Source organism: Tasmannia lanceolata, unplaced genomic scaffold, assembly GCF_043159265.1.
Source record: "Tasmannia lanceolata isolate RefF3 unplaced genomic scaffold, GAP_Taslan_0.1 ptg000003l, whole genome shotgun sequence".
NCBI lineage: Eukaryota > Viridiplantae > Streptophyta > Magnoliopsida > Canellales > Winteraceae > Tasmannia > Tasmannia lanceolata.
The window spans coordinates 55358357-55380560 of NW_027518680.1; the positions used below are offsets into that span (position 1 = coordinate 55358357).

General features: G+C 37.2%; 1 protein-coding gene across 3 annotated transcripts; it reads right to left on the reverse strand.

The window, feature by feature from the left end:
- Positions 1 to 1622: 1622 nt before the first annotated feature.
- Positions 1623 to 14390, reverse strand: LOC143863407 (microtubule-associated protein 70-5-like). Of its 3 annotated transcripts, XM_077374075.1 has the most exons (12): positions 14075 to 14390; positions 12117 to 12165; positions 10783 to 10868; positions 10543 to 10608; positions 10271 to 10441; positions 9743 to 9913; positions 9492 to 9647; positions 9217 to 9363; positions 8692 to 8763; positions 7974 to 8585; positions 7703 to 7854; positions 1623 to 1843 (listed from the first exon to the last, which is right to left on the reverse strand). In XM_077374075.1, exons 1-12 carry the CDS (start codon positions 14276 to 14278, stop codon positions 1801 to 1803), a joined length of 1929 nt encoding a protein of 642 aa, XP_077230190.1. In that variant the 5' UTR covers positions 14279 to 14390; the 3' UTR covers positions 1623 to 1800. The 3 variants fall into 3 exon arrangements, with proteins under 3 accessions (XP_077230190.1, XP_077230194.1, XP_077230198.1); XM_077374079.1 differs by lacking the exon at positions 12117 to 12165; XM_077374083.1 differs by lacking the exon at positions 8692 to 8763.
- Positions 14391 to 22204: the final 7814 nt, after the last annotated feature.

Below are 22204 nucleotides of genomic sequence, written 5' to 3' on the forward strand. Positions count from 1 at the left end.
TTTTTGAAAAATATAAGTTTATACGTTCACAGGTCATATAATTTCTCGAGGAGGAATGCTAGACTCAGAGGAGCCCTTGCAAAAAATAAGGTAAAGGGCGCTTTCATAGGTCAAAACTGCTTTATGACAGTTATGACCGTGATTTTCTGCGCATACTAAATTGGTTTTGACCAATGAGGTCGCCCTTTCCCTGTTTTTTTGCAAGGGCACCTATGAGTCTAGCATTCCTCTTTCTCGAGTTATTGAGTTTTTATATGGTGCATGGTCGTATGGTTCAATATTTTTCAAAAAGTACCGTACAGCACTCCATAAAATGTGCAGTCCCTCTATAGATGCGAGGGTTAGGATCATCCTATGCAAATGATTTCCGAGACACAACCTATTTACGTTGTGGCCCAACAAATGGATGGTTCATCCTATGGAGCGGGCCGTACACTACTGTTTGAAATATAATATACTAAACAGCCACATACTATATAAATATGTATATATGGTGTAAGACAATAGTCCAGTGTAAAAAGTACAGCACGGCTTACACCATAGGATGGTCCAAATTCCAAACGGCCCATTTGATAGGCCACAACGTAAGTAGGTTGTGTCCAAAAAGGATGATCCAGCCCAACGATCTATAAAGGTTTCCATAGTATTGTGTAAGCCGTATAGTGTTTTTTCAGAAATACTGGACTATATTTCCTTACCCCATATAAAAACTCGTGATATGGTAGTGAGATATTATCATTCGAGGAATTCTAGACTGAAGGGAGCCCTTGCAAAAGAGAGGTGAAAGGGCTCCCACATTGGTTGCCAAAAAAGTTTACAGTCATGAAAAAAGAGTCGCCACCTAGATTAGGGTCCAGGACTCATTCAATTAAAATTAATTAAAATTAATTAAGCTTCGTTTCTTTCAAAGTAAAAAAGGGCGTTAACCAAAACTTATGCTCATTTTAAGTGTAGAGATGGTTGTAAAATTTGTTTTTACGCCCATTTTACATCGAAAGAAACAGAGCATTTATGAAATTTTAGTATGCAATAAAACTTGGTGTATAAACTACTGCATTCGATTTGAACAGTCCAATTAATGGACAATCACCTCAATCGGTCATTTCTAACACCCAGTTTGTTTCGGATTTTGAGAACCCATTGTGAGTTCAAAGCTGATTATTGGACTCAAATTTGCATTTAAATTTGAGTCCAACAATCACTCACAATCGATTCTCAAAATCCAAAACAAATAGGGCCTAAGAATCTTACCATCAGATGGTTAGGGTCATCTGATGGTAAGATTCTTAAGTGGCAAGTGAAACAATGGTTCTAAAATTAGAGTTCATTCATCAGATGGTTAGGATCATTCGATATCGGTGCAACTTTTGGGCTATGATCATTCAAAGAGGTGATTCTTAAGTGGACAGTGCAGCTTTTGAGAGAATATTTTATTTCTTTCATTTCTGTAACCTTGTAATTCAGGCAGTACAGAAAATCAGTTTTTTTTTTTTTTTTTTTCCCATTATTTTTCAAAATATGAAAATCCTTTCACTGTTCTTAAAGTGAAAATTTCAGCTCATCCCTCCAATGCAGTTATCTCTGATCACCAGCTACAGTCTAAGGAAAACTCCAAACAACAGTTCACACAAAAGTTACATTGTCTTTATTCATGGAACTCAATTCTATCAACAAATTCTCAATTTCCTGAATTTATATTCATAGTTCCTCACCACCAAACATTCAACTCACAAATATCACTTTACCTTTCCGATATAAACAGAAGAAACACATGGAAGATACAGGTGATGAAGTCTATCCTTAACTTCTTGAATTTACAGAGGCTTCGAGATGTTTTGCAGCCCTGTTGAGATGCAACCATGTGGAAATTAATAAATGACACCAATTTAAAGGCTTCTCATCCTACTTTAAATAAGATGGAGTTCGACACATTCAAAACTAGCAGTCAGAAAGTTGTAGAACAGCAAAACACTTACATCTTGAGTTCAAGATATTGTTTAAGAACTTTGAACTACATGTTGGTCTCTTCACAGTCTGACATAAGTTTGCAAAGTTATGGATGTAAATTATAAACATCAACATAATTTGGTATTTCTTGGAAGAAATTCCGACCAATTAAGCAAGAATTCTAAATAGTCTTCACTAGCTCGATAGTATAAGAATGATCATTCAAAACAGTTTCCTGCCTTTCCTACTCACTATAGCCCCTTTCAGTTGTACCCATTAAATTTTCATTGCCCACTCACCCCTGACATTGAGCACAAAAATACTTTGGAAGTCTAATTAGAAACTTTTATTTTTTATGAATGCTGCAAAGAACTACATATCTTTGTCTTCTCTTATGCAATCATAGGTTTGTGTCCTCGATCTTTGCTCACAGAGGCTTTCACAAAGAGGAAATGGAGTGCAAGCATTTTTGAGACATCCTCCAAAGGAGGGGAATCCTTTACTTGAACACTGGATCAAACCTTCCAGTTTTTTAGGAGCTTGATCCTTTCTTTTGTTGAAGAGAGGTTGAAGACGATCCTATTAGATATAGGAGATGGGTTGGAGTAATTACGCAATTCAACCAGGGACTTGGATTGGTGTCCCTCAGGTAATTCGAACGCATGGAAGACTAGGACGTATGAAGCACGGGTACGGGTACGGGGTGCGGGTACGACACAACACGGGTACGTGGGTACGTGATTTTCTAAAAAAACCGGGTGCGGCTACGTTCGGGTACGCCGAATATAATAAGATATTTTAATATTTTATTATATATTTATAAAAATTTAAAAAAAAAATTGGAGAGCAATCAAATAACAATAACATCACCAAAATGGAAAATTCTAATATTACTCTTCATTTCACAAGTGATTAAGTTCCATATTTCATAACATGAGGCATCAATACATCATTCATTAGAAAAAAAGTCTGTCGCCAGTGTGTTGACCAGTGCCTGACAAGATGAATTATTTTTAGAGACCAAATTATGAGATTTTTTATACCGGACTTTTGGGATTTAATAATGTTTGGACATGATAGATTTTATGAATTTTTAAAATTTGAAAAATACCCCACCGTTTGGAAGTTTAGAAAGTTAAAATTTTGACCCGACCATTTTTCTTCAGATTTTGTACTACAACAGGAGAGTTGACTTTTTTTCCTTTTAGATTTGGGTCTTGAAACTATTTTTAATAAATCCAAATGGGGGTATTCCGTTATTTACATATAAATTTTAAGTAAATGGACAATAAAATAGTAAAGACATTTACTTAAATGGTAAATGGTTTACATGTAAATACTAAGTACAAGAGAGAAGAAGCACATGAAGGATTTACACCAGATAAGAGAACCAGGAGGTGTCGGGTACGCGTGGGTGCGCACCCGACATGCACCCAGCAACCAAAATTGGGGTTTTTTTTAAAAAAAAATTGGGGTACATACCCAGGACGTACCCGGGGCGTACCCATACCCCATACGTGTCGGGTACGGGTACGGGAGCCCCGAGAGAGTAGCCGTGCTTCCTAGGCTAGGACTGTGCGGAGATTTCTTAATGGTTGCAGTTAAGCAAAAGGAGGCTAGTTTCTAGTTGGTATGCTCCTACAAGTTTTGGGCCATTGGACTATGTCTCAAGGATCACAATTAACTCAAACAAACTAAGCACATGGAATGCACAGGATTTTTAAGAAAGACTCATAGATGGGGAGCCCTTCAATTGGGTCTGATCCAATTGGATTGGTTATAGGAAAATGGAAATTAAGGATTCGGGAGTTTTGGCTATAGATAGAGATAAAAGCACATAGGGAAGGATTTATAGGGTTTTGGGAAGTTTCAAGATCCCATAAATCCAAAACCGTAAGTTGGTTATGTTCAAAAAATGGGAAGGGCAGATAGGTAATTAAAACTTTAGAAACCTCAAAAGGGTCAAACCATGAATAACCTGGAAATCAAGTACAATAGAGGTTTTATAAGAATTATGGAATTAAATTATCGCCTCCTTACATTTCTTCTCTCTTATGAGAGAAAGAAAGAGGGAGCGATGGGTTGGGAAAAGGAAAAAGTGGGTTCTAGAAGTAACAACATGTGGAGAGAATTAAAGTTAGAGATGGTAGTCAAGGGAGACTGGACATGCACCGATTGTGGTTATCTTAACTTCATATGGCGAAGCAGACGTAGGCGGTGCAAGATTGGAAAATGGAAAGGCAAATCCTGGTGAAAGTCTTCGGAGGAAAGATCTGATGGGGTTTGGCTGGATTCTGGGGACATAAGATCTAGTTCCATCGGAGGGATTCCAACCCTCACTATTTCTGGAAAGGAGGTGGAGGATCGTAGCACCCTTCTCAAATCCTGTTTGGTTGCCAGGCCAAAAGGGGCTATTTGGAATCTGATGGACATTTGGAACCGTGCTAAAACTCATTGGAAAATTCCATCTCTCCCTAAACCGGGCCTCTTTGGTCTAAATACAATATTATTCATGTTTACCAGTGAAGCTATGGCTACCAAGGTCCTGGAGATGGAAGCCAAAGCTTGCGGAAATTTCCTCTCCTCCCTCTCTGCTTGGAGGCCGGTTATCAATCAGGAGGAGAAGGCGGTTTGGATCAATTTTACAGGGATCCCTCTCCATGTAAATGCGTTATCAACGGTTGAAGCTTTAGGCCAGATTTTTGGAAAAGTATTAAGAGAAAACCTGGAAGGAATGAACCTTGCCTCAACATTGGTCCTTCGCTCGAAATCGGAAGAGATTGAGCCTTTTGGCCATATCCGTGTCCAGGACATTAACTTCAGAATTGGTGTAGGTCTTAGACCTCCTAAGCGACTGGACTCACTGATTAAGGATTCTTCTTCCGTGGTTGATCGATTGGATTTGGAACCTTTGTCTCATGACCATTGGCCTACGGTGTCTGTTGTGAAGCAGAGCCTGGGTAGGGGTGTAAATGGATATTCGAAAATTCGATTACCGTCCGCATCCGAATCCGTTTAAAGTGAATATTATACGAACCCGTTTCAAGCGGATATTATCCAAATCCGTTTATGAGATATCCGGCTCTTAGCGGATGCGAATATGGAAAATGGTATATCCGATCCGTTTAACATCCGAATCCGAGAAGTACATCATTTGTAGTTATTATTAATAATATCATTAATATTTATTTTTAGTAATGACACACTATCTTTTGTTTCTAAAAGAAAAGTGAATTTTCTTTTTAGAAAAAAAAAAGTGTTTTGGGGAGGAAATGGAGTAATAAGGAGAAGAAAGATAAAGTGATGCAGTAAAATGTTCAAATTTACCGGATAAACGGATACGGATAATATCCTAATTCGAACAATATCCACCGGAATCGAATTTGGTAATAGATATTAAATATCCGTTGAATTCAAATCCGAATCCGAATTCGGATAGTGTATACTATAATCGAATTCGGATATAGCCATATCCGCTTCGAATTCGATCCGTTTCCACCCTGGGCAAGGATACAGACATTGTAAAGATGGTTGATGGTGGAGCTATCCGGAAGCGGCTTTAACTAAGTCGAGTCAACCGGGTGACCCTAACCAGGGTGAATCCTTTGGGTTACCGTTGAATTTCAAATTTCAAATCCAACCGCCTAAACAAGGCGGTTGCTCCACCTCTCAAGTCAAGGACAAGCCCAGGGGAAGCATCATGGATACTACTATAGTCATGAAAGGCCAGCAGAGGGGATATCAAAGTCAGAATATCAGAAAATTACGAAAAACAAAAACAAACAAAATAATGGGAAGTTTCTTGAGCAATCTCTTGGGCCAAGATTTTCCATTCTCGCCTCCAAAATATGGGCTGATTCGGATGTGTTAGGCTTTGCATCACTTGATGGGTCCTCAGGCTTGGAGAAAGGCCTTTTCCTCCCTCCAAATATAACTTTTTGGTTGGATTATGATTATTAAAGGCTGATTCGTGTTGCATTCCAGCTTACGCAACACAGATCTCTAGGGAGGTGTGTCTGTGGCAAGGAATAAGTCTTATCACTGCCGTATTATCCTTGGTTTTTGGTACAGGTGTTTCTTTATTTATTGGGCGGTGATGGCTCTTTTTGGTCGATTTAATGTTTTGCCTTCTTAGGGAAGTCACCTAGTCTCGTATTAACTACTTTTTTGAGATTTGGTTGTGGGCCCAAAGATATGGAGTTATGGGCGGTTTATTTCATTATACGACGTAATGATAATGAAGATGAGTCTAACTGGTCTCTTGGTCTTCTTTAGAGAAGGTAATCTTTATCTTGTTTTAGGAATATGGCTGCTACTCTTTCTCCTTCGCAACCTCGAACTTTCAAGAGACTAATGAGAGAATTTCCGGACGTTCTGAGTGGTTCCAACATCGCCGGTGGGTCCGTAGCTTAAAATACAATCAGGTTAAAGCCTCGGCGGTAGTTCCCACCACCCCTGAGCAAGTTAAAAGTATTATTAAAAGGCAATGGAAGCAGTTTCAGGAGGACTATAGGATGATTGCCGAAGAATTCTTTCTGGTGACATGTACTTGCAATTTGACGGAAATATGTATTCCAATCTACAAACTTCATTTCTTTCGAGGCTGTTTGGAGTTCGCAAATAACCAGAGACGGTTAAAGTGGGAAGCGAAGTAAACACTTGCATTCAAAAGATATCCGAACTGATTAAAATCCGAATGTCTCAGATAGAAGAGGTCCCCTATCTGCAAGAACTAGACATTGGGGTTCTATTGGTGGAGCTGCGCGACTGTGCGTGATAGTCTAGTGTTAGAGTTAGTTTGGATGTTTTGTTTAAAAGGGGGGGGGGGGGGGCTTGATAGACGGTTTTTTGGGGTTTTCCGGGGTTCTGGAAATTAGTTTATGAATGGTTGGGGAAAATGTAAAGAGGGCAAGGAAGTAGAAGGGGTTCTTTAGGATAATAGTTTTTGGATGGATTGCTTGGGGAACTTTAAGTGGTTTTTGGGTAAAAGAAGTGGAAAAAAGAAGACCTGAATGGTGATTGAATTTTGAATAGATGTCCGGATGCTGCTTAGTTTATCCTTTGGACTGGTGTCGGCATATCGGTCTAGTCCACCTTAATATTTTGTACTGCAGGATGGGACTACTGGTCCCTATTGCTATCTTTATATTAATGAAATATGTCAATTTTCAAAAAAAATTATCACCTCCTTACACCGTTGAGAATTTTCATAAAAGGTAGGAGAGACTTAATTGGGGGCCAAAGTACTTATTGGAATTTTGAAAATCCAATGTTCAATCAAAAGTAGACTAGTTGCTTTGGGGCCTACTGAATTGTAGGGGACGGTCAATATAGATCTATAAGGATTATAATTTGGGAGCCTAAAATATCATAAGAGTATGTGTTAATTTTGGAACAATGTTCTAAGCATTGAGGGTTCAATTTTGCTCCTCATTGTGCATCTAACTCCCAACTGATAAAATGCCACTAATTATTGTGATAGAAAAGATCTTCCAACTTGGTGCACCCACATCAGGATAGGACATAGCAAACCAATACTTAAGCAAACTGAGATGTCGACATTTTTTTCGGTATACCAAAAAAAAAAAAATCAGTGGAAGAGCCCATGTTATTTGCATCTTTTACCCAGAAGATAAGCACTAGCATCACAAGCTACATTCTGTCACGCCTTTGAGAAGCATATCGATTAAGACATGGAATAAAGCGGAATGAAGAATGGTTTAAAGCATTAGAAAAGGCTGGACCATTTGCATACCTTTTAGAGACATTCATGGTTCTGCTCTTTTGTTTATTATCCTCCACCTTAGCCAAGATAACTTCCTTTTCTTTAGCTGCCACCTCTCTCTTCATCCTTCTCGCCTCTATTTCCATGGCCTTTGTCAACGCATCAACCTTCCTTACGAGCATCTGGGGACAACGAATACAAGCTCATAACATGAGAGAGCGTCACCATTCAAAATTATGCAAGCTCGGGAGAGACTATTCAAAATAACGATCCTTCAAGAACAAAGATTGCAATTCATTACCTTTATTTCTTCATCTTTAGCATTCAAAGTCTTATCTTTATCCTCAGACGATTTTCTTAAATTGATAACCTCTTTTTGAAGCCTGTCGTACAGAGTCCCGGAAACAGAATCTTCATTTTCAAAATCTAAACTTCCCTTATTTTGAGAGCCCGTGTCATTCATACCTTTGATTTTAGATTCTTCTGAAAATGCCACTTCACCATGAATAAAACCAGTGGCATTCACATCTGAGTTCACTTTGCTTTCAGCATTCTCTTTTCCAATATCATCAAAAAATTTACTTCTAGGAGCCCATAAATTCTTTCTTACCATATTTTCTCCAGCTACACATTTCATTTTCAAGCTATTCACTCGTTTAAGATGTCCAGTGGCATTGGGAGGTTTTAACGCCACACTTGGTTGCTTCAATACAGAGCTTTTATTAGTACTAAGAGAAGCCCTTGGCTGAGATGTTGATCTCTTCCTTTGTCCTGCATTATTCGGTAAGAATCCCAAGACGTGCTCGGACATTTCAGTTTGTTGGGACCTCAGAGATGTATTGGTATTGACTGAGAAACTCGATACATGCTTTAAACCTTCTTCCAATGTCTTTAGCCTCAATCTCAGTTTATCCTGAAATGTAGGAAAAATTTACATGAATGGAGAAATCAAGATATTGTTGGTGAAAAAATAGAAGTAAAGGTATATGACGAGAATAGCATTCATTCACTTTTCATACTTTGAGCTGTTCTTCGGCCTTAGCTGTTCTCTCTGACAAAGCTAGCTTGTCCCTTAAACGTTGCATCTCCCCCTACAGATTCATTACATTTTAAATACGGAAAACTTTTGAAGTCACACCAACCCATGAAAAAGTCTGTGCAAGATAGTGGATTTTTTCTTTAATAATCCATGGGTATTTAATCTCTCGTGAAAAAAGAAAGAGAGATGATATTTTCACTCCCCCTGCATTACGCATGCGCTTCCCTTATAACGCGATTTGACGTCAAAAGTGGACAACTTTAACGCTTTTTGACGTCAAATAACGTTATAGGGGGGGGATATCATCGCCAAATAGAAAATTACTCAGTAGTGTAATGTTTGAAGCTTCTACTACCCGCTACTTTTTTTTGCACGATGATTGAGTCGATTGACTACCACCACAATTTGAACAGATCAAAAGTATTTTGAGTTTTTAAATAACAAGGTAAATTTTTGTGTGGAAGAAAATTAGAGAGGGCTAAAAAGTTTTTGAGTGAAATAGTACCTGCAAGAACCTTCGCTCTTCCAGCCATTGCTTAACAGGCATGACTTTCTCATTGTCTTCCTTCCACTCATTTGCTACCACAACCGCGACTCGATTTGCAGAAATTTTAACTCTTGCCAACTCCCTCTCAAGAGCCCTCTTCTCTTCCTAGACCATCGAGCACGAATAAGGTTCACAATCAATCAAGGATTATCCTCCCCATGGAAATGCTAGATCTAACATTATTAGAACAGCCAATTAATTAAAAAAAGCAATCATACATGCGATGGTCTTACATTTAATTCAAAAACCAGACGCTGATAATTGCGAATGGCATTGGATGCACCACCACTTGCAAGAATAGATTCCTCAAGATCGTGAATGGTTTGGCTAAGCTTCTCCACCTCCACAACCTTTTGGCGATTAGTTTTATCAAGAATTCTATTCTCTTCCTGGACCATCAGAGACATGTTCAAATAGGTAAATATCTCAACTCCTAAATCCATTTGAGTACAAAACACAATCAGCTAAAAGCCTGAGACTGTACCTGGCAGATCTCAATTTTTCTCTTTAACTCAAAGTTCTGATTTTGAACTTCCTCTACTATCATTGCCCGTTCCAGAGCACTTTTCAATATCTTTTCAGCTTCAACAAGGGCCACCTCTTTTGACTTATTGAGACGTTCCAAAGCCTTCTTATCTTCATGTAGCATTGCAATCTAAAGGAAAAGGGAGAGCCTATTACATAAGGAATCCAAGGAATCATACTTTCGATCCTACTTTTGTATCATTTAGAAGGGCCTTTAGAACCAAGGTTTAAAATTTCGGCCGAAAAAATGAAATCTCGGGCTGAAATTCTGTAAAAAAAAAATTCTCTACAATCTGAAATTTCGGCCGAAATTTGAAATTTTGGAAAAAAAATTTAAAAATACATTTGGCTGAAATTTCAGAAATTCGGCCGAAATCTAGACTGACACTGATTCAATGTACTTTCAGTGTTGGTCCCGGACGAAATCCGAATTTCGGTATGTCGGCTGAAATTTCAAACCATGTTCAGAACTTTATCATCTACGTACCTCATTTCTATACAATTTAATGTCTGATTCCAGAGGTGCAATAATCGCCTCTACTGGAACAAACTCCTCATATTTTTTAGTTGCATGAACCCTTCTGAGAGCTGCCTCTGCGGCAAATTGTGCAGCCAATGCCTCTTTCTTCTCATTGATTAATTTCTTGATTTCAAGATTCTGCATTCATCAAATTTGGATGTTGAGAACAACTACTATATATTGGGTCAATCGAGAAAAATTTCAAAGGCAAAAGAATCTAAATAAACACATCAAGGAACCTTGTGTTCAAGAAGATTCTCAGATACTCGGAGCTTCGCATCTACTTTATTCAATTCATTGCAGACCTGGAAAAATAATCATAAAACAATTTGGTAGGGTTGATAGGTAATAAAAGTGACATGTATATAAGAAACAAAACACTTTATCAATAAAGAGGGTGTGTGGGTGTGTGTGTGTGTGTGGCACCTGTGTGTATGTATGTGTGTGCATACATACATGAGTGTGTGTATATTAATTACCTCTTCAACTGCTTTCTCTTTCAGATGTTCTGTTGTTCTCAAGGCCTTTATTTCACTATGGGCAATTCCAAGCTCCCTGTCTTTATCTGGGATAGTGTAAGGCAAAATGGAAATGTTCCAAATGAGATTAAGAATATTATTTATGTTACACAATGAAGATCGTACTATCTTACATTTTTACCAGGATGATTTCAGAACAAAGTAGTGACAGAGGATCGCAAATACCAAAAGTTTCACAACTACCCATTATGGTTCAGGGAAACACATGTGAGACTATATTGACAAAATGGCAATTTAAGTGGCTTTTATTTTCCAATTTTGTCAAAGGAAAGTATGATAGGTGATAGATATGCAATTTTTAGATCATGTAAATTGGAAATTTACACAAAAAGACAATGTTTTAAATGAGAAACGCCAATGGAAAGATTAATATTAAAACGGAGCAAACTTCAATAAAAAATTCAGTTGGTGTGGTATAAAAAGTAAAATAGTCAAACATAGGTAACAATAACACTCCATTTTTGAAAAAACTACTATGTCAGGAAACATGGGTTGGACACACATGACAACACAGCTATTAGGAAAAATTCCTAAATGATATTTTATTGTTTCGTAGTATTATTTTTATTTATCTAAAGATAATTTCCCATAATGTATATGTATATATTATATATGTTGCAATTTTATCACATAACTGTAAAGATATGTATGTCAGGTTTCCTGGCCTAGCTGTGTCTAACACCTCATTTCGGTTCAGGCACGGACACAGGCATCCGTGTCTAGGTTACAAACTCTAAGAATTCTATTGATCTTCAACACATCACCATTTTCTCAATTACTCTTGGATTAAACTGTAACCAGGTTACAAATAATTGGTGAAATGCCTTAATAGAAGCAGAGAAAAGCTATAGGCCATGTGGAAACTTCAGGAGCGAGTAAAAAATCAAAAGCCACACAAAAAGAAATTCTATTGTCAAAATATCATTCTGTAATCTCTATATGATGAACAGGATTCTTGACTTAGGAAACTTACATTAAAAAACAACCTCCTCATCACCAAGTCGTTTGTTTATTTTTTTTCTCAAATCCCTTCCTTTTTTAATTCACTGATCATGTATGTTTCAACAGTTATGCGGGAGTCATGAAATTACGGTACTCGGAAATGGGATTATATTTCAGCAAACCTTCAAATATTTAAACGATAACATCCATCTAGTGTATTTATCTAACCCTCTAGAGACATCAGTACATAATCTTGCAGAATGAATAAACAAGTTATGCCAGCACATAATAAGTTATCATAAAAGTGCAAGAAAATGTCAATAAGAACGTACCGCTGAACTGACACTCATCACAGATTTGTTCCTTCCCAGCATAATCCAGCTAACCAATGTCGAGGATCAACTGAATTATATTACTGAATTATTGTTTTCGTCTCTTCTTACATAACTATAGAACAGGTATCCATCAACTCAATGACGTGAGAAAATTTCCAAGAGTCCTTTTGAAACTTTATTTTAATACCAGATTACCGACACCGAAACCACCCAAAACCGAAATGGTCATTTCTTTCGGCCGAAATTTCGGAATTTCGGTTTTTCCGAAATTTGACCCAAAAAATCTGTTTTTTTTATAATTAATTTAATATTTCACCGAAATTTCGGCTGAAATTTAATAATGAATAAAATATTTGTTTCGATTTTTGTACCAGATTTCAACCGAAATTTCGAAATTTCAAGGTCCGAAACCGGTACCGAAACCGAAATTTTAAACCTTGATTATATGAAGAAGACCAAAATGCACACATAAAAGGACATTCTTAGACAGCTTTCAATTTGTATCTGCCCTCAAATTATTCTTCCCTTGAAATCTGAGTTGAATTTAGTTTGGCAATGAGTAGCATATAACAGATATAGGCTTTGAATATATTGAGCATCCTTTCTCTTGCTAGATATGTGGATTTGAATATATTAAGCATCCTAATGCTTTCTTTTTTAAAACAATGTTCTTTTCTTGGTTTTAAGAAAATAAAATAACAAATAGCACAACAACCAAACTAATTGCTTCATATCACAATTTTAAGGCTTGATTCCAGTTCACCAAACTGAAAGTAAATAAATATTCACAAGAACTTAAAATGCCATTTAAGACCCCAGAATCTCAATCAGAAAATAGAAGCACAAAAAACAGGAAAAAAATACAATGAAAAAAATACAAAAATTTATGCATGTTTTGTTCTCAACTTGGTGTTAAGATAAATAAATACTCAAACCAAACAGAATTAATTAAGTCACCGTACTTCTTCTCTACTTGATGTTAACTAAATACTCAAACTATACAGAAATAAGACACCATGAAACCAGGAAATCCAGTAAAATTCAATGACAAAATGAAACAAACAATGGAAAGAGACCCAATTGCTAAGTTGCCTATAAAACAAACAAAAGACACATGCAAGCAAAATTAAAGGAAGTGCATTTCTGCCTCTTGAACAGGAACACTCTTCCTTACTCAGTATTTGGATAGCCCAATATTCCGTTTAAAGTTTTAAATCTACATCAGGACTAAAGCCACCATCAACCCAAATTACAAAACATAATTGCAGAAAAACTCCTAAATTGAAAGAAGCCAAAGAGAAAAGGAGAAACCCAATTGCAACTTAACATATAAAAGAAAGACATAAGAAACACGCAAAGAAAATGAAATAAGAAATCCGCTGCCTGTTATACTGAAAATTATATACTCTCAGAAATAAAGCCACCAACAGACCATAGAGCAAAACATATTCAAAACCCAATTAAATTTCAAGACCAAAACAAGCAAAAGAGAAAAGAGAAACCCAACTTCTACTTAATGTATAAAAAAGAGCACACAAGAAAAAAAAAAAGAACAAACAAACAACATGAAAGAGCACTTATCTAGTGTACTGAAAATCTTCTTCCTTGCTTTCTATTAATATAACCAACACATTAAAATTTACACAAGCATTAGAGACACAATAAAACCGTGCAAAAAACCCAGACTAGTTCCTTGACTAAAAGGGAGAAAAAAAAGCATAAGAGAATCCCAATTGCTACAATCTATTAATATAACCAACACATAAAAATTTACACAAGCATTAGAGCCACAATAAAACTGTGCAAAAAAACCCACATTAGTTCCTTGAGTAAAAGTGAAAAAAGAAAAGTATAAGAGAATCCCAATTGCTACACTCACAGCATAGCATAAAGAAGTCTAGCTGACAAATACAAAAACATTCAAAGTACTTGAAAGAATGAGCATAGATATCTACCTTTGAGCTGATTCTGCAAATGGTTGAGTTCAACCACAACTGGGTCTGAGGAAGAAAAATAGAGTTCCCCCTCAACATATTCCTCAAAACCCACCATTTTTTTGTGTCTAAAACTCCTCTGGCCAAATGAACAAACCAAACCAATAACAAAAAACTTGGTTTTTGGAGGAATATAAGACATGGGTCTTGTGGGAAACAACCCATTTTGTAAGAAAATGACCGCAAAGAGAAGGAGAGTGTTCCCTTGCTCTGAAGCGAAAACGAAAAGCACAAATCAGTGGCCGGCTAGCCGGCTTCTCTGATACTCACTGTAATATTGTCATTAGCAGAATGAATATATTCTATCTGAAACTAAATATTAAAAAGGATATCTAAGGAGTAGTTTTAGACCTGGCAAAAGCGACCCGTGCCCCACGCGCAAATTTGCGGGCACTGTTCTGAGTTTTTGTGACCCGTTAAAACTAACCCACGGGTGACCCAACCCGCAAAAACACGGGTCGGGTCGGGTCAACCCGCGGGCACTCGCTTTTTTAAGCGTGGTGATTTTGTTATGCTAATCTAGTTAGATGGCTTTTTTTTCTAATGCCAAGGATGGTGATTTTGTCATGCTAATCTATTTTTTAAGGGTTTGATGCCTGAATAGGTTATGGCTAGCACCATAGGTTGATCCCAACCCTCCGATTTGAATGTTAGAGGGTTGATCACTTGATCCTAACCCTCTATAGATCGGAGGGTTAGGATCAACCTATTGAAATGATTTTTGGGGCAACACCTATTTAGCCTGTGGGCCATCTAATGGACGGTTTGGATCATCCCACGGTGCCGGCCATACCGTCCTCATCAAAATCCAGTGATAACATTTCCCAAAATAAGCAACTGTTTGAATTTGCGGGTGACCCGCGAGCCGCTCGGGTCACCTAAATTCTGACTAGGGCTAGCAATGGGGCGGGTCGGGGACGGATGTTGGGGTCCCCTACTCCTTCCCCTCTGCGGGGAATTTTCCCCCTCCCCTTCCCCTCCCCACTGCGGGGATGGTGGGGAATCCCCCTCGCCTCCCCACGGGGAATATCTAATCCCCATCCCCTCTCCTTCCCCGCCCCGCATCCTTCGGGGACAATCACTTTACTTTCTCACTTTACTTTGTTAAATGTTAGGTTTAAAACTAAAGATTTGCTAGGGACAATCACTTCAGGCATGCGGCTTGGCTGTTGCATGTGAGAGTAGCCACACAACCCACATAGGCTAATATTTTGTCTTATTCATTTTATTAACATGGGGACAAAGGTGGTTGCTCTCAGATTCATTTAATTGATCAATAGTCCCTAGTATATCCCTAATTCCCAATCCCACTTGCCAAAAAGTACTGTACGTGCCACACCATAGGAAGATCCAAACCGTCCATTTGATGGGCACACCATACTACCATAGGCATAGGATGATCCAAACCTTCCACTTGATGGGCACATTGTAGGATAATCCAAATTGTCCATTTGATGGGCCACAACGTAAATAGGTTGTGGCCCAAAAATCATTTCCATAGGATAATCCCAACCCTCTGATCTATAGAGGAATTGCATATTATGGTACCTTCTATAGATCGGAGGGTTGCAATCATCCTATGGAAATGATTTTTGGGCCGCAATCTATTTACGTTGTGGCCCATCAAATGGACGGTTTGGATGATCTATGGTGCGGCATGTAAAGTACTTTTATATTGTAGCCTATCAAATGGATGGTTTGGATCATCCTATGGTGTAGCCCATACACTACTTTTTGAAAAATAATGGACTATACGAGCGCACACCATATAAAATCTCATCACTCATCAGAGAGATGTTACCTTTATTTGGAGGAGGGAGATTTTCAAAGAATTTAATGTTGCCTTACAGTGATGGTTCGATGGAGAGATTTTAGGGATTTCTAAGGGTAATATAGTAATATAATGAGGGACAATGCCCAATGGATTATGGGTAAAAGAAAACATAAAAAGCTATTTCAGGGACAAAACTGTACTAATGGAAATTATGAAAATTTTGGGAGAATCTTGTAGATATGTTTTGATCCAAGGGGTTTCTAGTAGTTTTCCCAAAAAAACAAAACACTTAAAAAAATACAAGAAAAAAATGGCACTAATGCGGGGCGGGGCGGGGCCAACTCCATCCCCTTCTCCTCCCCTTCCCCGCACCGGGGAATTTTTTAAATCCCCTTCCCCACTCAAATAGGGGAATCCCCTCCCCAAGCGGGGCGGGGCGGATCCCGGCTTTTCCGGGTGAAATTGCCAGCCCTAATTCTGACCCGCAAAAATACGGGTCATTTCCTCACCCGACCCGTGTGACCCGCATCACCAGCGGGTTGACCTGGCCCGACCCACCCGTTTGCCAGGTCTAAGTAGTATGGACCCTCTTTCCAACGGTTCTGAAAAATTAGTCCATTTTAGGGGTTTTTTTTTAATATTTTCAGGGAACTCTCTTTAGGCTCTGTTCACTTCTTTTCCCTGGTCCTGTTTTCCTTGGAAAACAGCCTTTGTTTTTCCCTGACAAGACAGAATTTCTATGTTCACTTCTTTTCCAGAGAAAAATATTATCAGATGTGGAATTTCTTATTTAAAAGCTGAAAATGACGTGAAAATTGACTTTTTCCCTGTTACTTGAGATTTGGTTTCCGATTAAATATATCGGAAAGAGGCTTTCCAAGGAAAACGAAACCTTTTCCTTGAGGCTCTGTTCACTTCTTTTCCCTGGTGCTGTTTTCCCTGGAAAATAATCTCTTTTTCCCCTGACAAGACCTTGACAAGACAGAATTTATGTGTTCACTTCTTTTCTAGGGAAAACTATTATCAGATGTGGAATTTCTTATTTAAAGGCTAAAAAGGACGTGGAAATTGACTTTTTCCCTGTTACTTGAGATTTGCTTTCCGATTAAATATATCGGAAAAAGGCTTTCCATGGAAAACGAAACCTTTTCCTCTTCATTCCTTCCCTTCTGCCATGTCACCTGGAAAGGAAAGGAAAACGAACTCCTTTCCTTTCGTTTCCGGGGAAAAGAAGTGAATAGAGCTTGACAGTTTCCCTGGATTCTTTTTCCTTCTGCCATGTCACCTCGAAAGGAAAGGAAAACGAAATCCTTTCCTTTCCTTTCCGAGGAAAAGAAGTGAACAGAGCCAGTCAAAATGCATAAAAACTGTAATAACTTTTGCCCAAAACAGATTAAAAAAAAGAAGGGAAAGTGATTTATTCGCCCCTTTTTGTACTTGGGACACCCCCCTTTAGTTTATTTATGGCTGAGTTTTTATATGATGAAAGGCCTTATATGATGATCCAAACGGTCCATAGGTTGATCCTAAACCTCTGATCTATAGAGGGACTGGACATTAGAGGGGTTGATCCTAGCCCATGTTATTTAAATTGGCTACTCTTTCACACTAGATAGGGATGTCCCAAGTAGAAAAAAGGGCACATATATCATTTCCCCAAAAAATAGGGCAGTAATAAATTGACCCCCACGTCTCTCTCTCTCTCAGCACTGCCCTATATGGGGGTCGATTTATCACTGCCCAAAAAATAAATAAAAGATGTTCTTTGATTGCTCGCTTCAAGACTTCTACGTTATAGCAGCTGATTTCTATCTCAGTCTCGCATTGTATGTTCCTCCTTTGTCTAAAACTAGCTTTTTAACTTCAAGAACTATTTAATGCTATGTGTATCAATTTATGAAAAATGCTAAAAAAAACTCTGGGTGTTACTTATGTTGTAATATGTTTGGATATAGGTAGTTACCTGGTAGATTAGTGATATAAGTAGTCAATAGGGAGGAGACAAACATTTGATTTACCTAGGATTTATCTTGTTGAATAGTGAAAAGTAGTGTTTGGTAGCCAACCTCATAGAGGAGTGGGAGAGGGTGTCATTACTAGTAGTAGTAGTAGTAGTAGTATATATATATATATATATATATATATAGAGAGAGAGAGAGAGAGAGAGAGAGAGAGAGAGTTTCCATGCCAAATTTCTCTTTTTTTTTGGCAAATTTGACTTTGAAAGCTATGAAACAACTAGTTACTCCAAAATCTTAAGCTGTTGGAAAAGGCGTTATTTAATCTTTTATGCTTTAACACTTCCCCACATGTGTGGCCCCTCTTTTTAGGGTTAGACTACACTTGGCACATGTGACCCCTCTATTGGGTTCGGCCATTGCATGTGGATTTTTGCTATCAAGGAGGTTTGCTCGGGACCGTTGGCGCTGATACCATGTGAAATAACCTGTTACTCCAAAAGCTTAAGCTGTTGGAGAAGGTGTTATTTAATCTGTTATACATTAACAATAGTATAAGGAGGGGACATTGATGCCACATCACCAGTCATGCAATTATTACCTCTGAAACTTGTATGCTAATCTTTAGGGATTTGGATGCTAAATTGGCAATCAAACACCATAAAGTTAGCAAAAGTGTATTTTTTTGCTTGGGAAATCCTTGAGGATGCTAGGCATGTGGCAACCAAACAATCCATAAGAAAGGGAAAATGTCCATCTTTCATGAAATATGGGAACTTACCAAATATGGGTACTTGAATATCTACTAGGAATTAGCAAATCTCATGAAATAACGAGAATCTATGGGGATAACACTGTTATATTTACCCCTCAAGCAGCCAAATTTATGTGGGACGGTTAATTTAGGTACTAGAATCACTTAAAGAGAGGGAAAATGACCATTTTTACCCGTTACTCTGGTGCCTAAGTGGTTTTGAAACCACCCTTCTATGAATTCAAATGGAGAGCTAGTCATTTCCCCAAATGTAAAAATTAAGCCTTAGAGGTGAAACAAAACCAATTTCAAAATGATCAAATATGCCATGCTAGTTTTTTATAAGAAAGGAAAAATAGTGCAAGGGGTCAATTCAAAAGGTTAAGAGTGCAACTTTGGAAGTCTAATATGGTAATTTAAGTAGGTTTGAGTCAATTCTCTCAGTAACAAAGAAATCTTAAAGGGTCCTTACAAATTACATTCCACAACCAAAAATTTGGGTGTTGGTGGGGGGTCACTTTCTCAAATGAAAACTTCTTGTTTGGTTTAATCGATTGCTTAAACAAGAAACCCTCCTCAAACTATGCATTTTATGAGCAATGGATAGTCATTCCAGGAGAAAAACTAGAAAGTGGGAGTTGGGATTTTGGATGAGGTTGAAGTGGCTTGAAAGAACAAACAAAACTAGTCCCTATATTTGCTTGGAAGTATGATTGAAATATGAAATTCTCTCTCACTTTTCTTGCCATGTGGTCTTCTAAAGCTTTGACAAACAAAAGACAACAACACCCACCAAAACCACCACCCCCTTATAACCCAAAAAACACCACAAAAGTATATATACATCAAAACACTAAAGGGAAAGAGATTAGTATGGTGGGCCACTGATATAATTTCTAGCATTGAACATTCTGAGTTAACGACAATGATATAAAGCTAATATCAAGTTAATTCCTTTTATAATTAAGTGGCTGCTCTTGTTTTCAGTGTGGAAACTAGAGTTAAGGACATCAAAATCGGCCAAGAAGATTTGAACTCAAGAACATAGAATATAAAATATTTCAAATTTCAATAATGGCATCCTCATCACTGCGAAGAATGATACATGAAACAATGTATTAGAATAATGATCTCCGTCTAATCACGATTTGATAGGGATAAACTGGATGAGACCATTACCTACTATGGATACATACTTGCCAGACGGATCTCCTAAGTCTATAGAAAATTGGTGGGTTCTCAGTATAAATGATTGCCAATAGATTTGCAAGGAATAGTGATCATTCTGCTATACACCGATGATCCAATGTATGTGCTACACTAGAACTACATCATCTCAGAATACTAGAATAGTGGTCATTCTTTTATACACCTATGATCCAGTGTATGTGCTACACTAGAACTAGATCATCCCTTGGTCACATTGTTTTGCTTCATGAGTAAAATGCTGAATCATGTTTAGCTTTAGTATCAAAGCATTTGGTTCCTTTCTCTTTATAGTGGTCTAAAGGTTGATTTTGGAAACATGCAAGAGATTTATGAATGGATGTTTTTATGAACAAGTGACATTGGAATGGCATAATTGTATTTGGATAGCAGGATGGAACTGCTCACCAGTGGATAGAAATCCTTGGATAGGCTGTTCTTGGGATTGGCTATCCTTGAATACGTTTATCTTCAAATTATCTTGTCTGTTGTTCGCCAATTTTGTTTTCATAATATTTTATTCTAAGAATAAGGGTCGACGTGAACAGAGGTTAGCAAGTCTATCCAAGGATAAAATAAACCCCAGCGTGCTATCCCCATGGTAAATAACCCCGTTAATGAGAAAGGGATTAAGCACTACTTAGGTTTTAATTAAGAAACTTAGGGCCACTTTGGATACCACCAAAATCAATCCTTATTTGCAAGTAAGATTCTTTTAAGTTAATCTTATATTGCATATGGGACAAGAAGGCCACTTTGGAAGACATTAACTAAGAAAGATATACAAGTATTATAATTGCTATTTGAATGTAGTTTTGTAATAGAAACTTACTAGGTTTTTTTTTTTTTTTTTTCATTTGTAATTGTTGATTACAAAGCCAATTTTAGGATGAATAATATAATTTTTTTAAGCATTTCAATAACCCAATTCTTGAACGAATCATATAAATTTTTTAAGCATTTCAATAATGTCGAATTTACAATTTGATTGTTTTAATTTTGTAAAACTTATATGTTTTTAATGTTGACTCTCTCTCTCTCTCTTGCATAAAAGTATTTAAAATACACAAAAAAATATAAAATATCATATTTATCCTTTCTCTTTACGTTCCAATTTTTTACTTTGTTGAAATTTATTTATAAACCCACTTACACCCAACAAGTTTTTCTCCAACTCGTAATTGGACTGTATCCTATATATGATTTCTATCCAATGTAGAAAGTTTCTTCTTTCATGGACCTCCTCCACACAGGTTGGGAATTAGAGTCATGAAAGAATGCGAGTTCAACTTTGTCAGAAATTTTTGAAAGATAAACAGAGTGTGGCAGACACATTGCAATAAGATAGATGATTTTGGCTGGGACGATACAAACTCGCATGATATGTAAAAAAATCATTCAATTGAGGAGGAGGATGAGAAATACGATCATACCTATGTAGGGAGGAGAATCAAGAGGATGAACATCTTCAGGGGATCGGGCCATAGGTTCTTGTTCCTGGTCGATATGTCTTACGTGATCTCTACTTTCTTCATCATTATTTATAGGTCTTTCTTGATCTTCTTGAATTTGAACAACAATTTTCTTATTGTCACTATTCGTTTTAGGAACCATCTCGGAATACTCCCCTGAGTCCTTTTTTCAGGTTTATTTGCATTGTGCTCTTGGAAAAAGGGCTCATCTTCATTAAATTGTGCATATCGAGAGATATAAAATTTCTTATTCTTAGGATCATAACACTTATATCCCTTCTTTGCGGAGGAGTATCCTAAGAAAACACATTTAATAGAACTGGATCCAATTTATCTTGCATTTTAGAATTATTATAAACAAAGCAAACAGATCTAGAAATATGTAAATGTGATAAATCAATCTTTCTACCTTTCAAAATTTCAAGTGGAGACTTATTTCCAAGAATCTTGCTTGGGATCGAGCCAATTAATCAAATAACAAACAATTAAAATGGCGTCAGACCAAAAAAATTCGGAAAACTCTTCTCAAACATAATGGAAGGAGCAACTTCTAACATGTGCTTGTTTTTTCTTTCAAACCCACCATTTTGTTGAGGTGTAGATATGTATGAGGTTTGGTGAATAATAACTTGAGATATTCATGAATTTTTTTATTTTATACTCGATTCCATTATTTGAGGTAAAATCTTTATTTTAGAATTATATTGAGTTTTAACTTGATTTGAAAACTTGAACAACACAAAATATCGAAGTCCTTTATAGGACTCAACAGGGGCTGGTCCCCAAACATCAGAATGAATAAGTTCAAAAGATTTTTTAGCCTTATTTTCAGAGAATTGAAAAGGAAGTCTTGACTGCTTAAAAAAATGATACACATCGCAATTAGAAAAGTCTAAAGCTAATTCAGGTTTCAAGTAATGTAGGACC

Bases quoted from the DNA above. Each gene is read 5' to 3' on its own strand.
- LOC143863407 (XM_077374075.1), bottom strand. From the start codon at position 14,278: ATGGGTTGTTTCCCACAAGACCCATGTCTTATATTCCTCCAAAAACCA. The intron at 12,166-14,074 runs GTAGATATCTAT...GACATTGGTTAG, and splicing joins TTTGCAGAATCAGCTCAAAG to CTGGATTATGCTGGGAAGGA. The intron at 8,586-8,691 runs GTATGAAAAGTG...CCTACATTTCAG, and splicing joins AGGCCGAAGAACAGCTCAAA to GATAAACTGAGATTGAGGCT.